The sequence below is a fragment of the Chiloscyllium punctatum genome, chromosome 27 (genome assembly GCF_047496795.1).
Source record: "Chiloscyllium punctatum isolate Juve2018m chromosome 27, sChiPun1.3, whole genome shotgun sequence".
Taxonomy (NCBI): Eukaryota; Metazoa; Chordata; class Chondrichthyes; order Orectolobiformes; family Hemiscylliidae; genus Chiloscyllium; species Chiloscyllium punctatum.
This window is the reverse complement of record NC_092765.1, coordinates 25933603-25951710: the sequence shown is the minus strand read 5'-3', so window position 1 is coordinate 25951710 and position 18108 is coordinate 25933603. Positions and strand designations below refer to the sequence as shown.

General features: G+C 39.4%; 1 protein-coding gene across 8 annotated transcripts in view; it reads left to right on the top strand.

Moving 5' to 3' along the window:
• The window catches only part of srrm1 (serine/arginine repetitive matrix 1), a 59863-nt gene that overhangs the window by 25497 nt on the left and 16258 nt on the right, over positions 1 to 18108 (top strand). For 6 of the 8 annotated variants that reach the window (XM_072548361.1, XM_072548358.1, XM_072548356.1 and 3 more), the window contains 7 exons: positions 1669 to 1781; positions 3080 to 3295; positions 4279 to 4467; positions 4562 to 4693; positions 10862 to 11130; positions 11496 to 11576; positions 15780 to 15866. In XM_072548361.1, coding sequence (XP_072404462.1) covers positions 1669 to 1781; positions 3080 to 3295; positions 4279 to 4467; positions 4562 to 4693; positions 10862 to 11130; positions 11496 to 11576; positions 15780 to 15866 — 1087 coding nt within the window. The remainder of the gene's footprint in view (positions 1 to 1668; positions 1782 to 3079; positions 3296 to 4278; positions 4468 to 4561; positions 4694 to 10861; positions 11131 to 11495; positions 11577 to 15779; positions 15867 to 18108) is intronic. The other 2 variants (XM_072548360.1, XM_072548357.1) reach the window with 2 other exon arrangements.

The window sequence follows — 18108 nt, the reverse complement described above, 5'->3', positions numbered from 1 at the left end:
TGCGAATACTCTTATCTCTTGCCTTCAGTTTAGGTAACAGCCTGCAGAATGAGTTTGGGCACATTGTAACTGGGTTTCTAACAGGTGGAGACCCATGCTACAAAATTGAATATAGTATTGTCTTAAGTTGTAATAAGCCAGCAACCTTGCTCATAGCCCCCATAAATATGACTAACGTTTCACATCAAAACGCTTGGAATTGGTGGATGCTTTTCAAAAGAAAAATTTAATGGACTTGTGTAAATTGAAATTAAAGTTTAGCTGAAGTTGGATATTATCTTAATCTAGTTTAGAATTAGTTGAAGTCAGTCCAGTGAAATGTAAGTTTAGTGACAAGTAAACCAAGCAGCCAAGATTATGACCACCTGAGAAGGAGCCAGTTGTTTAAGTTCTCCTCTTGGTTTGTTTCAAGCCTGACTTGTTATGTCCAACTATAGTAACTAAGACAATATAATGTGATTTAACCCTCAGATAACTGCTCTGGGATGATCTTTGTACAGTCTGTGCAGATGGATTGCACTGAGGTTTAGTGGTTCTGAATTTTGATTTTTTTAATGCTAACATATCCCACAATGGCCAAAATAGGAGTTGTGACAATAATGTTCTATCTAAGCCCAGATATAATTGAACTGAGTAGGTTTGAAGTTTTAAATAAATCTTTACACGTCTGCATCTGACTGAATATTTTTAGTTCATTAGCACACCACATTATTTCAAGTTCACAAAAGGACTCACCGGTTGTAGCTACTGTTTCTTGAATCTATTTGTTTCTGTTAATGTTTTGCCAGGTACAACATGATAAGACAATACATTAATTATCTTTGTAAGTTTTGTTTTATAATTCATGGACAGCTCAATGATGATCCCAATATTGCATAGTTATAGGGACAGCACCTGTCTTTGCAACTATAAAACTGGTGCTAATGTCTTGCTTCCATACAAGCACAGGAAAACATGGCATTCCAGACGTCAATCAGTGATACCTTGCACCTTCAGGGAGGCATGTTGAAATTCTAGTGGATGGAAATTTAAAAGAATCACTAGAATTAATGTGAACTTTCACTTTTTATGCTGTTGGTCTCCCCCTTAAGATCCTTGAAATCCTAAAATAAATTTTTAAATTGTGCACCAAGTCATAATCATAGTTGAACAACTCTTTATCCTGATAAACTAATTTTGTTCTTGAATGTCAAACCTCCTGTATGATGATTTAAAAACTATCCACAGATCTTCAAAATAATGACATTTGCTTGATATTTCAGTTTCTACATTAATCCCATTTACATATCCCAATCTTTATTATATTTGCTATACAGTGAGTAACAATTGATGGATAATTGCCTTTAGAGAACATTAAGTGAATATCCCATCTTTTCCTTGTTTGTGTATCTTTCTCAATTTGTATCTGCAAGTAAAGAAATTGACTGCTGTTTTAGCTTCACTATAATGCATTAATTCTTAGCTGTTTGTTTTGTACTTGCATGGAAAACCAGTAGTCAGAAAAATGTTTTCCCAGTTCTAAACATTTGTTAGTTTAAAAGTGATTTGCTCTCGTATGAATCCAGGAAATAGCTGATCGTGCTGATAATCAACAGTGGAGCATTGAAACATAATATGGTGGAGTACATTTTCCTTTCCATTCACAAGTTTATAAATTTCTTGTTACAGATAGAACAGGAAAAGCTGGCAACCATGAAGAAACAAGATGAAGAGAAGGAAAAAAAAGACAAGGAAGACAAAGAAAATAGGGAAAAGAGAGACCGTTCCAGAAGTCCAAAGAGGTGATTAAGAATGAAGTCTGTTATAAGGTTATGGTTGTATTTGGCAGTTGGGCAAATCACATAATCTAGTTCTTTGATTTTAAATGTACCAATTTATATCGTATGGTAATATAACTTGTTAACAATATTGCACTTGCTAAGTCCATGCTTTTCCATGCATAATGCAGTCTAGCATAATGCATCAAAAACTGCCTTCCTTTATTATGCCGAATAGATATATTTAGAATAAGATAATGTTTTTACATCTTTTCATTTTATTAAGCAAAAAATTTGTATTATTTACTGTATCCTGATGCACTTCACCTGTGACAAGTGTTTGAACGTCTATCATATATCCTGTACAGTCAGAGCAATATTCTGGGGATGGAAGATGGGAATGATATGGAAATTATAATTTTTTAAAAGCTCCCTCACTTTCTCCTTAGCTCAAGTTAATCTCCAGTTAAGCCGTCACCTGTTTTAACTATGCATCTTGCTGATTATATTATTTCTTCATGTACATGTTTCTTTGACCCTTTAGCTCCCCTTTTCTCTCAGTTCCTTTTATGTGTTCATTAATAATAGCTTCTATTTTTAATGGAATCTAAACCTGAGCTGTTAACTTGTCCTTTCCACTCATAAATGCTGCTTAGTATGTTTTGTTTCCAGCATGCTCTGTTTCTTCCCATTTCCAGCATCTAATTTTTTGTTCATAATGGTGAATATTTATTTCAATTCTGGGTATGCTGACTGCTACCTAGTGTTGAAAAACCACTCTTTTTATCTTATGCTGTCTGACAAATATCTTGCGTTAGTGGCGGATTTGCTAAATATTCTAGAGACTGATCTCTGCTTTAGACTCGTTTACTTAAGCTAATTTTTATTTTGAAAAGCATGAGATGCCAAAGTGCATGTTGCATGTTCAATTTTTTCTTAAAAGCGCTATTAATAAATGTTGAAGCATTTGATATGGGTTTTACCATTTGTTTGAGGCATTTTAAAACTGATCATAGAAATACTGAATTATCTTAACTGTTTCATGAATGTTAAGTTGAAATTGTTAGTCCTTTTGGCTTTCCTATGCATCCCTGATCCAGAAAATCAGAATTTGTAATCTATAACAGTAATTTCTGAAATTTCCAAATAAACAATCTTAATAGCATCTTAGTGTTGGTTCGATAGTCTGGTAGATTTCAATGAAGTGGTTTTTGTAAAACAGTGATCATAACTGGAAGCATTTTAACAATCTTATCTGAAAACAACAATTGTTTAAATATTGAATTTGCTATTCAAGTTTTTAAAGAAACAAACTTTTGTAGGCGTAAGTCAAGATCTCCATCACCTAGGAGACGGTCCCCAGCAAGGAAGGAACGAAAACATTCTCTCTCTAAGTCTCCTCGTCGTAGGACTAGAAGTCGGAGCAGAAGTGCTTCTCCAGTGACTAATATTAAGAAACCTGAACAACTGTCGCCTGAACCAGATCTTTCACTAAAAGAAAGGAAAGAATCTCCTGCTCCAGAAGCAACTTCAACAAGGTTAGTTTAAATAGAGAATTTGTAATATCTTGCCTACGTCAAGATTTGAAACAAAATCAAATTAGTTTTAAAAAATGAACAATTAGTTGGAAATTAATCAGGGAATCTTGTAGACTTACGCCTCAGTACTTCTGATGGAAGCTTAAATTTTTGAGCTACAATTGGTTGTTAGAAAATGGATTTAATGGCTGGACCTTGTTTATTTTTGAGATTGTATCTGGTTGTTGTAAACCAAGGTTATGTTTGGAGAGAAAATGGTTTGCAGCATACCTCTTAAAGTTATTGCAAAACACGTTGAGATGGCCAAAGTATTTGAATTTTAATCTTTTACACTTCACTGCGTTTTTGTGTACACTTCCAACCTAGAACACCAGAATTTAGGGACTGGGAGAAGACAAAAACTGCATTTGAAGTATGTTGGAACTATAAATAGATACTTAGTGTGGAAACAACAGGCTCTTTGTCCCAACAAGTCCACACCGACCCACCGAAGTGCAACCCACCCAGACCCATTCCCCGACATTTACTCCTTCACCTAACACTACGGGCAATTTAGTACAGCCAATTCACCGAACCTGCACATTTTTGGACTGTGGGAGGAAACTGGAGCACCCGGGGGCAACCCATGCAGACACTGGTAGAATGTGCAAACTCCACACAGTTGTCTGAGGTGGGAATTGAACCCGGGTTTCTGGCGCTGTGAGGCAGCAGTGCTAAGCACTGTGCCGCCCAAATAGTGTTTAACTCCATTTGTTAACTCTGAATGACGGGTTTGAGTTCCAGTTAAGTATTTGAATCTTTTAATTAGGATAATGCTCATAAACCTTTGATCATTGGACATAGTGTAGAGCATTCAAGATGGTAAATGTAGGACTAGGACATAGGAGTTTTGTGACTACTCTGGCCCTTATATTGTGGCTTAACTAAGTATGTCTCTAATTGTAGCGAAGAGTTCAACATACTGGTTTTCTGATCTTCAATAGTGACATTCTGAAGGAAATTAAACCTGTGATACCAGAGGTGAAGGAAATTTTATTAGAACAGCCAACGAAAAAGGAGAAGGAAAGAAAAGACAGGAATCGACATCGGTCACGATCACGGTCAAAATCTAAGTCTAGGTCCCATTCACGCTCTCATTCACGGCCAAGGAGGCGTCCCAGATCCCGATCTAGGTAAATTATTTTGCTTTCTCCCTCTTCATTAATTAACATTTTATAATCGTATTTTTAAAATTCTGGGTTATTAGCTACAATTTCATTATTTCAGGTCCTATTCACCTCGAAGATGGCCCAGTCCAAGGCGGAGGTCTCCTCCTCCTCGAAGGAGGAGTCCACCAAGGCGTCTGCCACCACCACCCCCTCCATCCAGACATCGAAGGAGTCGGTCACCTATTAGAAGGTATGCTTTCAACTTCAGATTTCCTTAACTGTTATAAAAAACATATAGGAGGAGAAAATGAGGACTGCAGATGTTGGAGTTCAGAGCTGAAAATGTGTTGCTGGAAAAGCACAGCAGGTCAGGAGGCATCCAAGGAACAGGAGAATCGACGTTTCGGGCATGAGCCCTTCTTCAGCAATGAGGAAAGTGTGTCCAGCAGGCTAAGATGAAAGGTAGGGAGGAGGGACTTGGAGGAGCAGCGTTGGAAATGCGATAGGTGGAAGGAGGTCAAGGTCCCCCCACCTTGTCTCAGTCAAATCCCTCGAACTCAGCACTGCCTTCCTAACCTGCTGTCATCTTCCGGACCTCTCCGCCCCCACCCCCACTCTGGCCTATCACCCTCACCTTGGCCTCCTTCCACCTATCACATTTCCAACACCCCTTCCCCAGGTCCCCCTCCCTACCTTTTATTTTAGCCTGCTGGACACACTTTCCTCATTCCTGAAGAAGGGCTCATGCCCGAAACATCGATTCTCCTGCTGGAAAAGCACCTGCTGTGCTTTTCCAGCAACACATTTTCAGCATAAAAATCATATACTCATTCACAGTAATAACTTTAAACATGTGGAATTGGTTTTCAGTGTTCAGTATGCACTTTCAAACTCAATAGACTGGATTTAAAAATAGTTTCTAAATATTTATTTTGTTTGTTCTCAGGTCAGTGCTTTGTACCATTTTCAAGAAATATATTAGCAAACTGTTCAGTTGGATAGCTATAATTTAAAAATATTGCCACCAGTCTCTCTCCATTGTCCAATATCCTGTTTCCTATGCCGAAGAATTCTGGGAATCTAACAATTTTGAATCAGAAGCCCAAAACTGAAGTTGTGATTATGCAATCTATTTTTTGGAGAATACAACAGACTCTGGTTCTGCAAATCAATTTTACTTTTGACCAAAATGGCTGTTCTCCATTTCTTTACTCAAAAATAATTTTCCAAAGACAGATATTTGGAACAATTTTGGAGCAACATGCTGATTTTAAATGGAAGTGTTTGCACAATCTGCATGTCAAATAGGGCATCCCTATGATATTGTTCTCTGGTAAAAACTGAAATAGCATAGATGTGCTAAATATTTGCATTTCACTCACCCAAAGCTTCATGTTGGAAAATGTATTACGGCAGAGGGAGAAGAAAATCTTATCTCTTCCCTAAAAGGATGATCCAAAAGTATTTTTTTTTGTCTGCTTCCCCTTTAAGCAAGTTACAGACAACTCCAATCAGAACCTGATGAATAAATTTGCCCAGTTGTCCCACAATACCAAAGCAGTCAAATCAATAAGAGCACAAGCTGGTACTAATACAAAATAATCTCATGTTATTAGGAACAAAATTACAATAATCTTTAATACTAAACATACTATCCCTAATCTTATTTGGTCCCTAAGGTTGCAATACTTCCCGAATCTCTTGTAAATTTACACAGTTGCTCTCTGGCTCTGTCTCTGGGTTTGCAAAGCTGCTTTCTTCCTCTCTGAATAGTCAGCTGGTCTCCACTTCTTGTTGTGCTAGTCCCCTTGAAAGGCTTCAGATGGTTCCACAAGGAAGATTTATAGGTGAACTCTCTTTTTATACATTTTTCTGGTTTTCTGGAATGTTCTATACTTCTGGTCAATCATAAGACCATAAAACATACTACTTATCCGCACTCTTTCCCCATAGCCCTTCATTCCTTGCGCGATAAGAATTTATTAGTCTCTGCCTTGAAGACACCCAACATCCCGGCCTCCACTGTGCTCCGTGGCAATGAATTCCACAGACCCATCACTCTCTGGCTGAAGAAATGACTCCTCATTTCCATTCTAAATTGACCCCCTCTAATTTTAAGACTATACCCACGGGTCCTAGTCTCCCTGTCTAACGGAAACAACTTCCCAGTATCCACCCTTTCTAAGCCATGCATTATCTTGGAAGTTTCTATTGGATCTCCCCTCAACCTTCTAAACTCTAATGAATACAATCCCTGGATCCTCAGCCGATCATAATATATTAGGCCTACCATTCCAGGGATCATCCATGTGAATCTCTGCTGGACATGCTCCAGTGCCAGTATGTCCTTCCTGAAGTGTGGGGCCCAAAATTGTACACAGTATTCTAAATGGAGCCAAACTAGAGCTTTATAAAGTCTCAGAAACGTGTCGCTGTTTTTATATTCCAACCCGCGAGATAAATAATAACATTACATTTGCTTTCTTAATCACGGACACGACCTGCAAATCAACCTTGAGAGAATCCTGGACTAGCACTCCCAATCCCTTTGTACTTTGGCTTTCTGAATTTTCTCACCCTTTTTAAAAAAATAGTCCATGCCTGTATTCTTTTATCCCAAAGTGCAAGACCTCGCACTTGCTGACGTTGAATTTCATCAGCCATTTACTGGACTACTCTCCTAAACTGTCTAAATTGTTCTGCAGCCTCCCCGCCACCTCAGTACTACCTGCCTGTCCGCCTAACTTCGTATCATTGGTGAACTTCGCCAGAATGCCCCTGTCCCTTCATCCAGATCATTAAAGGTGAACAGCTGCGGCCCCAGCACTGAATCCCGCGGGACCCCACTTGTCACCAGCTGCCATTCTGAAACAGAATCTTTTTATCCAACTCTCTGCCTTCTGCCAGCCAACCAATCCCCAATCCATGCCAGTAGCTCACCTCGAACACCATGGGCATTCGCCTTACTCAGCAGGCTCCCGTGAGGCACCTTATCAAAGGCCTTTTGGAAGTCTAGATAGTGAAACCCAGTGGATGTCATCTGTTACCTCTGCAAAGCATTCTAACAGGTTTGTCAGGCACGACCTCCCCATACTAAATCAATGGTGACTTGTTCTAATCTGACTCTGCACTTCCTCAATGATAGATTCTTGAATTTTATCTACAATCGAGGTTAGGCTAATCGGCCTATAATTTTCCATCTTTTTTGTCTTGATCTTTTCTGGACGATTGGAAAATCACTGTTGTAACCCCCTTGTTCAAGAACTTTCCCTGATTAGTGATTTTTGAAAGATCACAGTTGGTGTCTCTGCTATTTCCTCAGCCACCTCTCTCGGAACTCGACACAGCCCATTGGGGCCAGGAGATTTATCAATTTTTAGACCTTTTAGCTCTTCTAGGCACTTTCTCTTTTGTAATGGCTACCATACTCAACTCTGCCCTCTGATTCTCCTTAATTGTTAGGATATTCCTCCTGTCTTTCACTGTGAAGACTGACACAAAGTACTTATTAAGTTCTTTAGCTGTTGCCTTATCTCCCATCACAAGCCTTCCAGCATCAATTTGGAGAGGCCCAATTTCTACTTTTGCCTGTCATTTGTTTCTTATGTATTGAAAGATACCTTTTTCATTCATTTCTAATATTACTGGCTGGCTTACCTTCATATTTGATCCCCTCCTTCCTTATTTCTTTCTTTGTTATCCTCTGTTTTTGTAGTCTTCCCAATCTTCCGATTTCCCAGTGCTCTTGGCCACTTTGTAGGCTGTCTTTTTCTTTGATACATTTCCTGACTTCCTTTGTCAGCCATGGCTGTCTAACCCCTCCCTGGGTAATCTTTCTTTTCTTTGGGCTGAACTTGTACTGTGTCCTCAATTACACTTAAACTCCTGCCATTGTTGCTCTACTGTCTTTCCCACGAGGCTCTGCTTCCAGTCGATTTTCGTCAGTTCCTCTCTTATGCCCCTGTAGTTACCTTTATTTAACTGTAACACAATTAGGTCCAATTTTGCCTTCTCTCTTTCAAACTGCAGACTGAACCCTACCATATTATATTTGATGCCTCCTTAGTGTTCCCTTACTTTGAGATCTTTTACAATATCTGGCTCATTACATCGATCTAAGTCCAGAATAACCTGCTCCCTTTGGATACTTGGTTTGATACCAATCGGGGTATACGCTTAATAGTTTGAAATAAGAGTCAATTATTTAGATGGAGTGTTACTGTTAGTGTAGCAGGAGCCTGTGCCTGTTTCAGCTCTGATTTGTTTGGGTAATCTGGGGGTTATGTCCAAGTAGAATAACTGTTGCTCTTTACTTTATGCTAATGTCAGTAGCACCTGGCTACTGTGTTTGCAGTGACCGGTGTGTGGGTTTTGTGATTTGAGTTTACTTGGCTAATATCCCTTGCTGTTTGGCCAAGTTAGCAATCTCTGTTTTAGCTGCCAGGAGACTGCTACAATTGGAAGTAGTGCCCCGAGATCTAGACTCACAAAAGGAAACATTCCTTCCATGTACACCTTGTAAGACAATTCAGGATCTTGTACATTTCATTTAAGATCCCCCCACCACCCCACCCCTCACCTTTTTTTTTAAATTGGAACAAATGTAGGCTGTCTAACCTATCCTTACATGCCAACCAACTCGTTCTCTTATCAATCTGGTAAAACTCCTCTGATCCACCCCCAATGTATTTGCATCCTGCCTTGCATAAGCACCATCAAAGTGCACGCAGTATTTGTGATGTGGTCTCACCAATGAGGCATAATATCCTTAGTTTTAAGTTCAAATCCTCTTGTTATAAAGACAGCCATTCTTGATTATGTACAATACCTGCATGCTAATATAAAACAACAGAAATTGTTGAAGAAACATAGCATGTATGGCAGCATCTATGGGGAGAAAAGTTAGTATGTTGAGTATGATAACTCTTCATAAAAACACAATTCTGAACTTGAAACAGCTTTCTCTCCACCCATGCTGTGATGACCTGTCTTTCTCCAGCAATTTCTGGTTTCATAACTTGTGCACCAGAGCACCTAAATCTGTTGCACCTAGGAATTATGCAATTGTTCTGTTTCAATTATGTTCTTCTGCTGAAGTAACAATTTCTCATTTTTCCACATTATACATCATCTCAGATTTTTCCTCCCTCACTCAACCTCTCTATATCTTTCAGTTATATTGTTAAGTCTTTGTGGCATACTTTACTATTTTGGCAGCCGCAGTTTAGCTATCTTGCCTTCACTCTCCTCATCTAAGTCATTTGTGAACTGTAAGAAGTTGAGGCCCGAGCATTGATCAGCACCCATCGAAATGTACTGTTTTTGCCAGCCAAACAGCCAATTTTCTATCTATGTAAAAATGTTACCACTTTCAAACCCCACCGCTGTCCATCCCCTGATGCATGCTGTGGCTGTAGTTCAGCCTTCAACTCATAAACTTGGAATTGAAGCTGCTTGAATTTCAAAGAATTTAATGCAGACATGTTTACTCTGGAATATGATGGTATCTGGGAGCTCCTATATACTGTGGTCTTGATGCATCACCTAAGCTGCCAGTCTTAATGAGTTTTAATTAATCATGTTGACTTATTTATGTTGCCTGTGTGATTTATTAATTTTACCACCAATTTGTAAACTAAAGATGTAAGAATGGCAAAGATCTTAATTACTTACCAAGATTCTCAAAATTGCTAGATTCTTTATGTCTGCGGTTGAGGTTGTAAGTTTGTTCACTGAGCTGTCAGGTTTGTTTTTGGGCATTTCGTCACCATGCTAGGTAACATCAGTGAGCCTCCGGTGAAGCGCTGATGTTCAGACCCACTTTATATTTGTGCCTTGGTCTCTTAAGGTAGGTGATATCATTTCTAGTTCTTTTTCCAAGGTTGGTAAATGGGGTCCAAATCAATGTGTTTATTGGAGTTCGCCTATAGGAATTCCCATGCCTGTCTATCTCTCTTTATCTCTTTATTCTTTATCTCTCTCTTGGGGCAAGAACCAATTCCAGTGACCTTGAATGAATCTATTTATGTCTCTCCCTGCCACAATATTAGTTTTTCGCCTGTTCCTCTTTATGATGCTGACTACCCGTCTTGGCATCTCACCTGCTGTGTTTCTCTTGATGCTAAGTGCATTTTTGTGTCCTACTCTCATCTACTCTAGGGAATATAGATTCCCTATTTCTCTGTTTTTTTTTCTCCGCATCTCTTCCAGGTGATGCTGATCGCCTGTCTTGGTGTTCTCCTCTCACCTGCTCTACCATATTGGATAGCTGCCCTAAAAAATGAGGCAAAATTTGTGTAAATTATCCTTGTATTCATCCATTCTCTATTTCAATCAAACCAGCAATGAAGATGGAGGTTGGCAATAGCAAAACCTTTGAAAACTAGTTATATGGTATGTTTCAACTTCATTCCCACAGGCGCCGATCTCCTTCAATTTCTTCCTCTGGCAGTAGTTCCTCTTCCTCTTCCAGATCGAGGTCACCTCCAAAGAAAACAAAGCGCATATCAGTCAGTCCACCCCGAAAACCTCGCCGTTCTTCTCCATCTCCTGCAACTCCACCTAGGAGGCGGCATAGGTCACCAGTGTCTGCAACAAGTCCAAGTCATAAAGGACCACGATTGTCATCTCCTCCACATATAAATCGTTCAAGGAAAGGTTATACTTCTGTATCTCCTGCAAGGCCAGGTAACTTTCATCTGTCCAGATGATCTCTCAATTTGTGTGGGTTAAGATGATCTTAAGTTTAAAATAATGTTTTGCAACCTAGATCTACCTAGCTTTTTTTTCTGTTGAAAGCAGACTGATTAGTAAGATTTAAAAGCCAGTCCTTTCACATTTCCTTAGTGTGCAACTTGAAATCAAGCTTTGAAAAGCATTTAGTTGATGTTGTCTTAGGGAGTACCTTCAGTCTACCTCTAATACAGTCTCCTATAAAATTTCATCCATGCTGTCCTTTTAAACGTAAGCTGCAGGTAAAAGCGTGCAAGAATTATCAGACACTCAACTTAATCTTTGTATTACTTAGGCTATTAAAATTAATTCTGTTACAGCACCAAAACGGAAAGGGAGTGTGAAGCATGAATCTGTTTCTCCACCTCCTAAGCCAAGACGATCCGAACCATCAGACTCTGGTTAGTATTGTTACACGTTGATCTTTAAAAGTGGATGAGGAGCGATCAAATGGCTCTCTGTTGACTTGTCAAGTAGTAATCAAAGAAATTGATTTATAAGTGCTTTATCAAGTAAGAGCAATGTGTCTTGAAATCCCCTCTTGACTGAGTGAGTGGTAATTTTTGTCCCAAAGTCAACTCTTTCATATTAACTCCTGTTTTGGGGTGGTTAACAGTGTTTGTTTTTTGTTCAGACTATTGTTTTCATTTTACAATTCAATTCACATCCCCCTGTAGGTCTTTGCTTGGGTTGAACCAGGGTTTATAACCTTGGTGCCCTACTTGACACTGAGCTGGACTCCTGATCCATTTACTTTCCATTGTGAAGAGTTCATTGCTACTTCTGCCATTTCACCAGATCTGTTGAAACCTTCATCCATGCTGTTATCACCTCCCAATTCTCTACTCAACTATTCTAGTGTTTGATTAGCTAATTGCCTAACCCCTGTCCTAGGCAAACTTCAGTTCCTTCCAAAACTCTGTTGCCAGCATTTTCTTGCTTATCCTTACTTCTATTATCCTATAGTCTTTTTATTTTAAAATTTCCATTTTTTAAAAAAATTCCCTGAATAACATATGCCTCGTCCCAAAATCATCCCAACCTAGGAGTATACTTGAGATAAATCAGGAGGGCAAAAAGGGGGACATGAGATAACGTTATTTGCCAAAGCTAAGGCAAATTCAAAGAGTTTTTACAAATACAGTCAGGACAAAAGGGTAACTAGGGAGAGAATAGGGCCCCTCAAAGATCAGCAAGGCGGCCTTTGTGTGGAGCCGCAGGAGATGGGGCAGATATTAAACTAGTACTTTGCATCAGTGTTTACTGTGGAAAAGGACATGGAAGATATAGTATGTAGGGAAATAGATGGTGACATCTTGAAAAATGTCCACATTACAGAGGAGGAAATGTTGGATGTCTTGAAACATGTAAAAGTGGATGAATCCCCAGGACATGATCAGGTGTACCCTAAAACTCTGTGGGAAGATAGAGAAGTGATCGCTGGGCCTCTTACTGAAATATTTGTATCATTAATAGTCACAGGTGAGGTGCTAGAAGACTAGAGGTTGGCTAACCTGGTGCCACTGATTAAGAAAGGAGGTAAGGACAAGCCAGGGAACTATAGACCAGCAAGCCTGACGTTGGTAGCGGGCAAGTTGTTGGAGGGAGTCCTGAGGGACAGGATGCACGTGTGTTTGGCAAGGCAAGGACTGATTAGGGATTGTCAACGTGGCTTTGTGCATGGGAATCATATCTCACAAACTTGATTGAGTTTTTTGAAGAAGTATCAAAGAGGATTGATGAGGACAGAAAGGTAGATGTGATCTCTATGGACGTTAGTAAGGCATTCGTCAAGGTTCCCCATGGGAGACTGATGAGCAAGGTTAGATCTCAGAATACAGGGAGAACTAACCATTTCGGTACAGAACTGGCTCAAAGGTGAGAGACAGAGGGTAGTGGTGGAGGGTTGTTTTTCAGACTGGAGGCCTGTGACCAGTGGAGTGCCACGAGGGTCGGTGCTGGGTCCACTACGTTTTGTCATTTTATATAAATGATTTGGATGTGAGCATAAGAGGTATAGTTAATAAGTTTGCAGGTGACGCCAAAATTGGAGGTGTAGTGGACAGCGAAGAAGGTTACCTCAGATTACAACAGGATCTGGACCAGATGGGCCAATAGGCTGAGAAGTGGCAGATGGAGTTTAATTCAAATAAATGTGAGGTGCTGCATTTTGGGGAAGCAAATCTTAGCAGGACTTATACACTTAATGGTAAGGTCCTAGGGAGTGTTGCTGAACAAAGAAACCTTGGAGTACAAATTCATAGCTCCTTGAAAAGGGAGTCGCAGGTAGGTAGGATAGTGAAGAAGGCATTTGATATGCTTTCCTTTATTGGTCAGAGTATTGAGGACAGGAGTTAGGAGGTCATGTTGCGGCTGTACAAGACATTGGTTAGGCCACTCTTAGAATATTATGTGCAATTCTGGTCTCCTTCCTATTGGAAGGATGTTGTGAAACTTGAAAGGGTTCAGAAAAGATTTACAAGGATGTTGCCAGGGTTGGAGGATTTGAGTTGCAGGGAGAGGTTGAACAGGCTAAGGCTGTTTTCCCTGGAGCTGAGGAGTGACCTTATAGAAGTTTACAAAATTATGAGGAGCATAGATAGGATAACTAGACAAGGTCTTTTCCCTGGGGTGGGGGAGTCCAGAATCAGAGGGCATGGGTTTAGGATGAGAAGGGAAAGGTATAAAAGAGACCTAAGGTTCACCTTTTTTACTCAAAGGGTGGTACGTATGTGGAATGAGCTGCCTGAGAAATGGTGGAGGCTGGTACAATTGCAACATTTAAGAGGCATCTGGATGGATATGTGAATAGGAAGGTTTTGGAGGGATATGGGTGGGCGCTGGCAGGTGGGACTAGATTGGGTTGGGATATAAGGTCGGCATGGACGAATTGGACCGAAGGGTCAGTTTCCATGCTGTACATCTCTGACTCTGATTCCTCCTCTATACTTGAGCCCCAACATCCGACTTGCCCACCAATGATAACCATACCTTCAGCTGTTTAAGCCTTGTATTGTGAAATTTCCCTCCTAAATCCTCCATTTCCTTCCTTTTAAGGTACTCATTTAAACTACTTTGGTCAAGCTGTTGGTAACACTTGCAAGTATCTCTTTCTTTGGCTTGGAAGGCTTTAAAAATCTTATTGTTTATCCATATGCTGAAATGTTTGATTAAAAATTCATTTTGATGTAGTGGTGCCAGCAAAATTGCACTGATTGCCCTTTGCAAACATTTTGCTGGGCTATGTTGACCTGTTACTGTCCATTGATCAAGTTGCTATCACAATGCTGTTGGGAAAAGTGTTCTAAGACTTTAATCATGCGATAATGAAAGCACAGTGATCTTGCTGAAGTGCACTATAACCAGAGAATGATCATTTTGCAGAGTATCAACATTAAAAGAGGTCGATTCTGTAGACTGCTTGGCCTTGGATAGTATTGATCTTCTGTAGAGCTATACTATAAGAGCTGCACTGGTCCAGGCAAGTCAGTGTTCAATCAACATCCTGACCTGCCTTATAGGAGATATACATCCTTGGGGATTTAGGAGGTGAACAAAGCAACATTGAATTTCCAACCGCTGTCATGTTTTTGTAATCAGGGCACTTATATGGCCAGTCAGTGTTGATTTTTGTTCATTGATGATCTGAGCAAGTTAACTTTTTTCATTCACAAGATAGATTGGTATGTTGGTCATTGTAATGTCCTTAAATGCCATGGGATGGACTTTAGACTGTTGTAGATTGTCCTTGCCTAACACTTGAGTGACATGATTGTTATTTACCAGCAAAGTAGGCTGCATATATGGATGGGCTATTTCCATATCTGAATTGCTGCAACTGGACTCACATAGCAATCACTAATGAAGAACCTTTTATAACAGATAAGTTAATTGAAGGAGCAGTTAATGTTTTAACCTAGAATGCTGCCTAGTGGAACTAATACACTATTGCCAAAGCTTTCGCTGTCTGCCACCATCATCTTTTCTGTCAGATATGATTCCATGCTTTAGAGTCTTTAGCCGATGAAACCTCTCGACTACCACTTTACTGGGACTCCTGGGGCTACACTTTGACAAATGTTGCCACTGATGTCAAAGTCAGTTACTGACTCCTTCATGTTTGCACAAAGACTGTAATGATATCTGATACTGATTTTAGCAGAACCTAAGCTCGTGAGAGCAAGTAATGAGAAGATGTAACTTGATGGTACTGACTCTTTCCACCAAAATGATGATTAGGAGTAAGCTGATGAAGTAGGAATTGACCATTGTGAATTGTCCTGATTTTTGTCACTAGGACATAAGCAGATCATTTTTGGGAAGATGCCAGTAGCTGTATCAGAATGTCTTGGGTAAACACACACACCTAGTTCTGGAGTATACAGCATCCAGGTCATTTCCACCAGTACTAGCTCCCTAATTCTAGGTTTGTTTTGTTATTAAAATACAATGTCTTTTGGACTGAAGATCATCCAGTTTTTTTCTCATATTTCATACTGTTCTCAATCGCAGCATGTACTGCGAAATTGAAAGCATGTGTGATGGATTAAAGTCATAAGGATTCAGGTTATAAACCAGTTATTAGACTTTTTTTATTGTTGCAGAAGATGATAAAGGAGGTAAAACTACAGGAGTGGAATCAGTACAGCAGAGACGCCAGTACCGCAAACAGAACCAACAGACCTCTTCAGGTAAAACTTTTGACAGCTGCTATATATAATGTTGCATTTATGTTTTTTAAAATTACACCTGACGTGCCCGGCATGAAATGTTTGAAGATTCAACTGAATTTATATGGTTAAAAATATAACTTTGTACTGGAAAGGCAGTAGTGAAGGTTTAGTATTTGCACTTGCAGTCAACATTTTTCGGTCATTATACAGAATTATTGTGGAATTAGAGTCCACAGGAATATTTGCTGATTTTTGTAAAATTCCGACTGAATAGAGATTTAAAGACTGCTTGCTGACTTCCATTGCCCATTTGTGGTTCCTTTCGTTACAGAAAATAACTGAATTTTCACTGCAAACCTTATTCTTGAATAATTTGTACATCGATATTCTAAATTATTAGCCAGAGTTAACTTGCTGTCTTCATAGAAAACTGGAACAGTGATAACTAGAATATTTAACTTTGCTCAAGTTTTGATTTGTCATTGGAAGTTCAAACTAACCTTGAATAGGAGTAAATAAATTAAATAATTGAGGCAGATTATTATATTTGGGACAGGTGTTCTAGCTACCGGAAAGGACTGTGAATAGAAGATAATTTCGAATTCTTCTCTCTGCTTCTATAATTGTTACATTTTTGTAGTTTCAGCACAATCTTAATTTATGTGATCCTACAAGTTTTTACTTTGGGTAGACTGTTTGAAGTAGCTGCTAGGATATTTTCAGTGCATCCAGTACTGCCAGCTCAGATGCTTTCCTCCGCCAAATACTGCTTTTTTCTTTAAAAAAGAGAAACTGAGCTCTTATTTGGATATTAAAGGAAGTCATAGAAGTGGATCAAATTCTTGGTAATTTCAACAAAAACTGTACAGACAACAGTTTTTAAGTTAGTTGCCAAAGTAATTGGCTTTCTTTTAGCTCTTATGTTTGTTATGTTGCTTGTTACAGTTTTTATCCCTAATCTGTGACAGTGGAAAAGGAACTGGGGGAAGGAAAGGCAGTATCAATATTTCCCAAGGAAATTTGGCAGTATTCAATCTGTACACTAAATTGTGACTGCCAGAAACCATTTACAAATGCTGAGTCATTTTTCATTATTGGCCAGCTGAGACAGAGATACCAGAGGTTTAGGTATGGAACTAAAACTACTTACAGTATGATGTATTTAAATTATCAGGACTAGTTGATTCATTATTGATATGTTTCAGAATCTAATTAGTGGTGCTGAGAATTAGTTATATCTATAGAGAACTGGGGAATATTTTTTAAACTGGTAAAAGTCTGATACGATTAACAATTCAAACAAGCCTGAGTTAATTACATTCAGTGAATGGGGCATGATTATCCAAAGGCTAGACTGTTGACTTAAATGGTCAGAGTAGACATTAAGGCTTGTAAACAGCAAATGGAGCAACTTAAACCAAGGAAGACATTATCTTTCTATTCATTCAAGGGGTCTGGGCTTCACTGGCTGGACTGTTATTGATTGACTATTCACATTGATCTGGAGAAGGTGGTGGTGTTGGTGAGCTGTGGCCTTGAACAACTGCAAGTCTTAGGTTTAGGAACGCCTCCAGTGCTGTTAAGTAGGGAGTTTCAGAATTTTGATCCAGTGACAGGGAAGGAATGGTGATTTTAGTTCCAAATGAGGGTGGTGACACCATGAATTAGAGGAGAACTTGGAGATAATGATGTTTCTATGCATCTGAGCTCTTGTCCTTTTTCTTTGATGGTCAAGAAAGGTGATGTCAAAGGTGCCTTTCTTGAGTTGTTACAGTGCAATTTGTTGATGGAACCAAGCACTGCTATTGTGTCACTGGTGAATATTGAAAATGGTGGATGTGGTATTGATCAAATGACTGCTTTGTCCTGGCTGCAGACATACATTTTGAGTGTTGATGCAGCTGCACCCATCCAGGCAATTGGAATGTATTTGGTCATACTCCTGACTTTGCCTTCTACTTGTGGATAGGTATTGGGGCAATGGTTAGTTCCTGCATAATTCTTTAATTCACTTTTAGTCACAGTATGTATAAGGGTTATCCTCTTTTATTTCTGGTCAATTGTAAACCCCAGGATGTTGAAAGGAAGGTAGTCAGCAATAATGTCATTGAATGTCAAGGGGCAGTAGTTTGAATAGAATAGAATCCCCACAGTGTGCAAACAGGCCCTTTGGCCCAACAAGTCCACACCGACCCTCAGAGTATCCCACCTAAAGACAGTCCTCGTTATTCTACATTTTACCCTTGACTAACGTACCTAA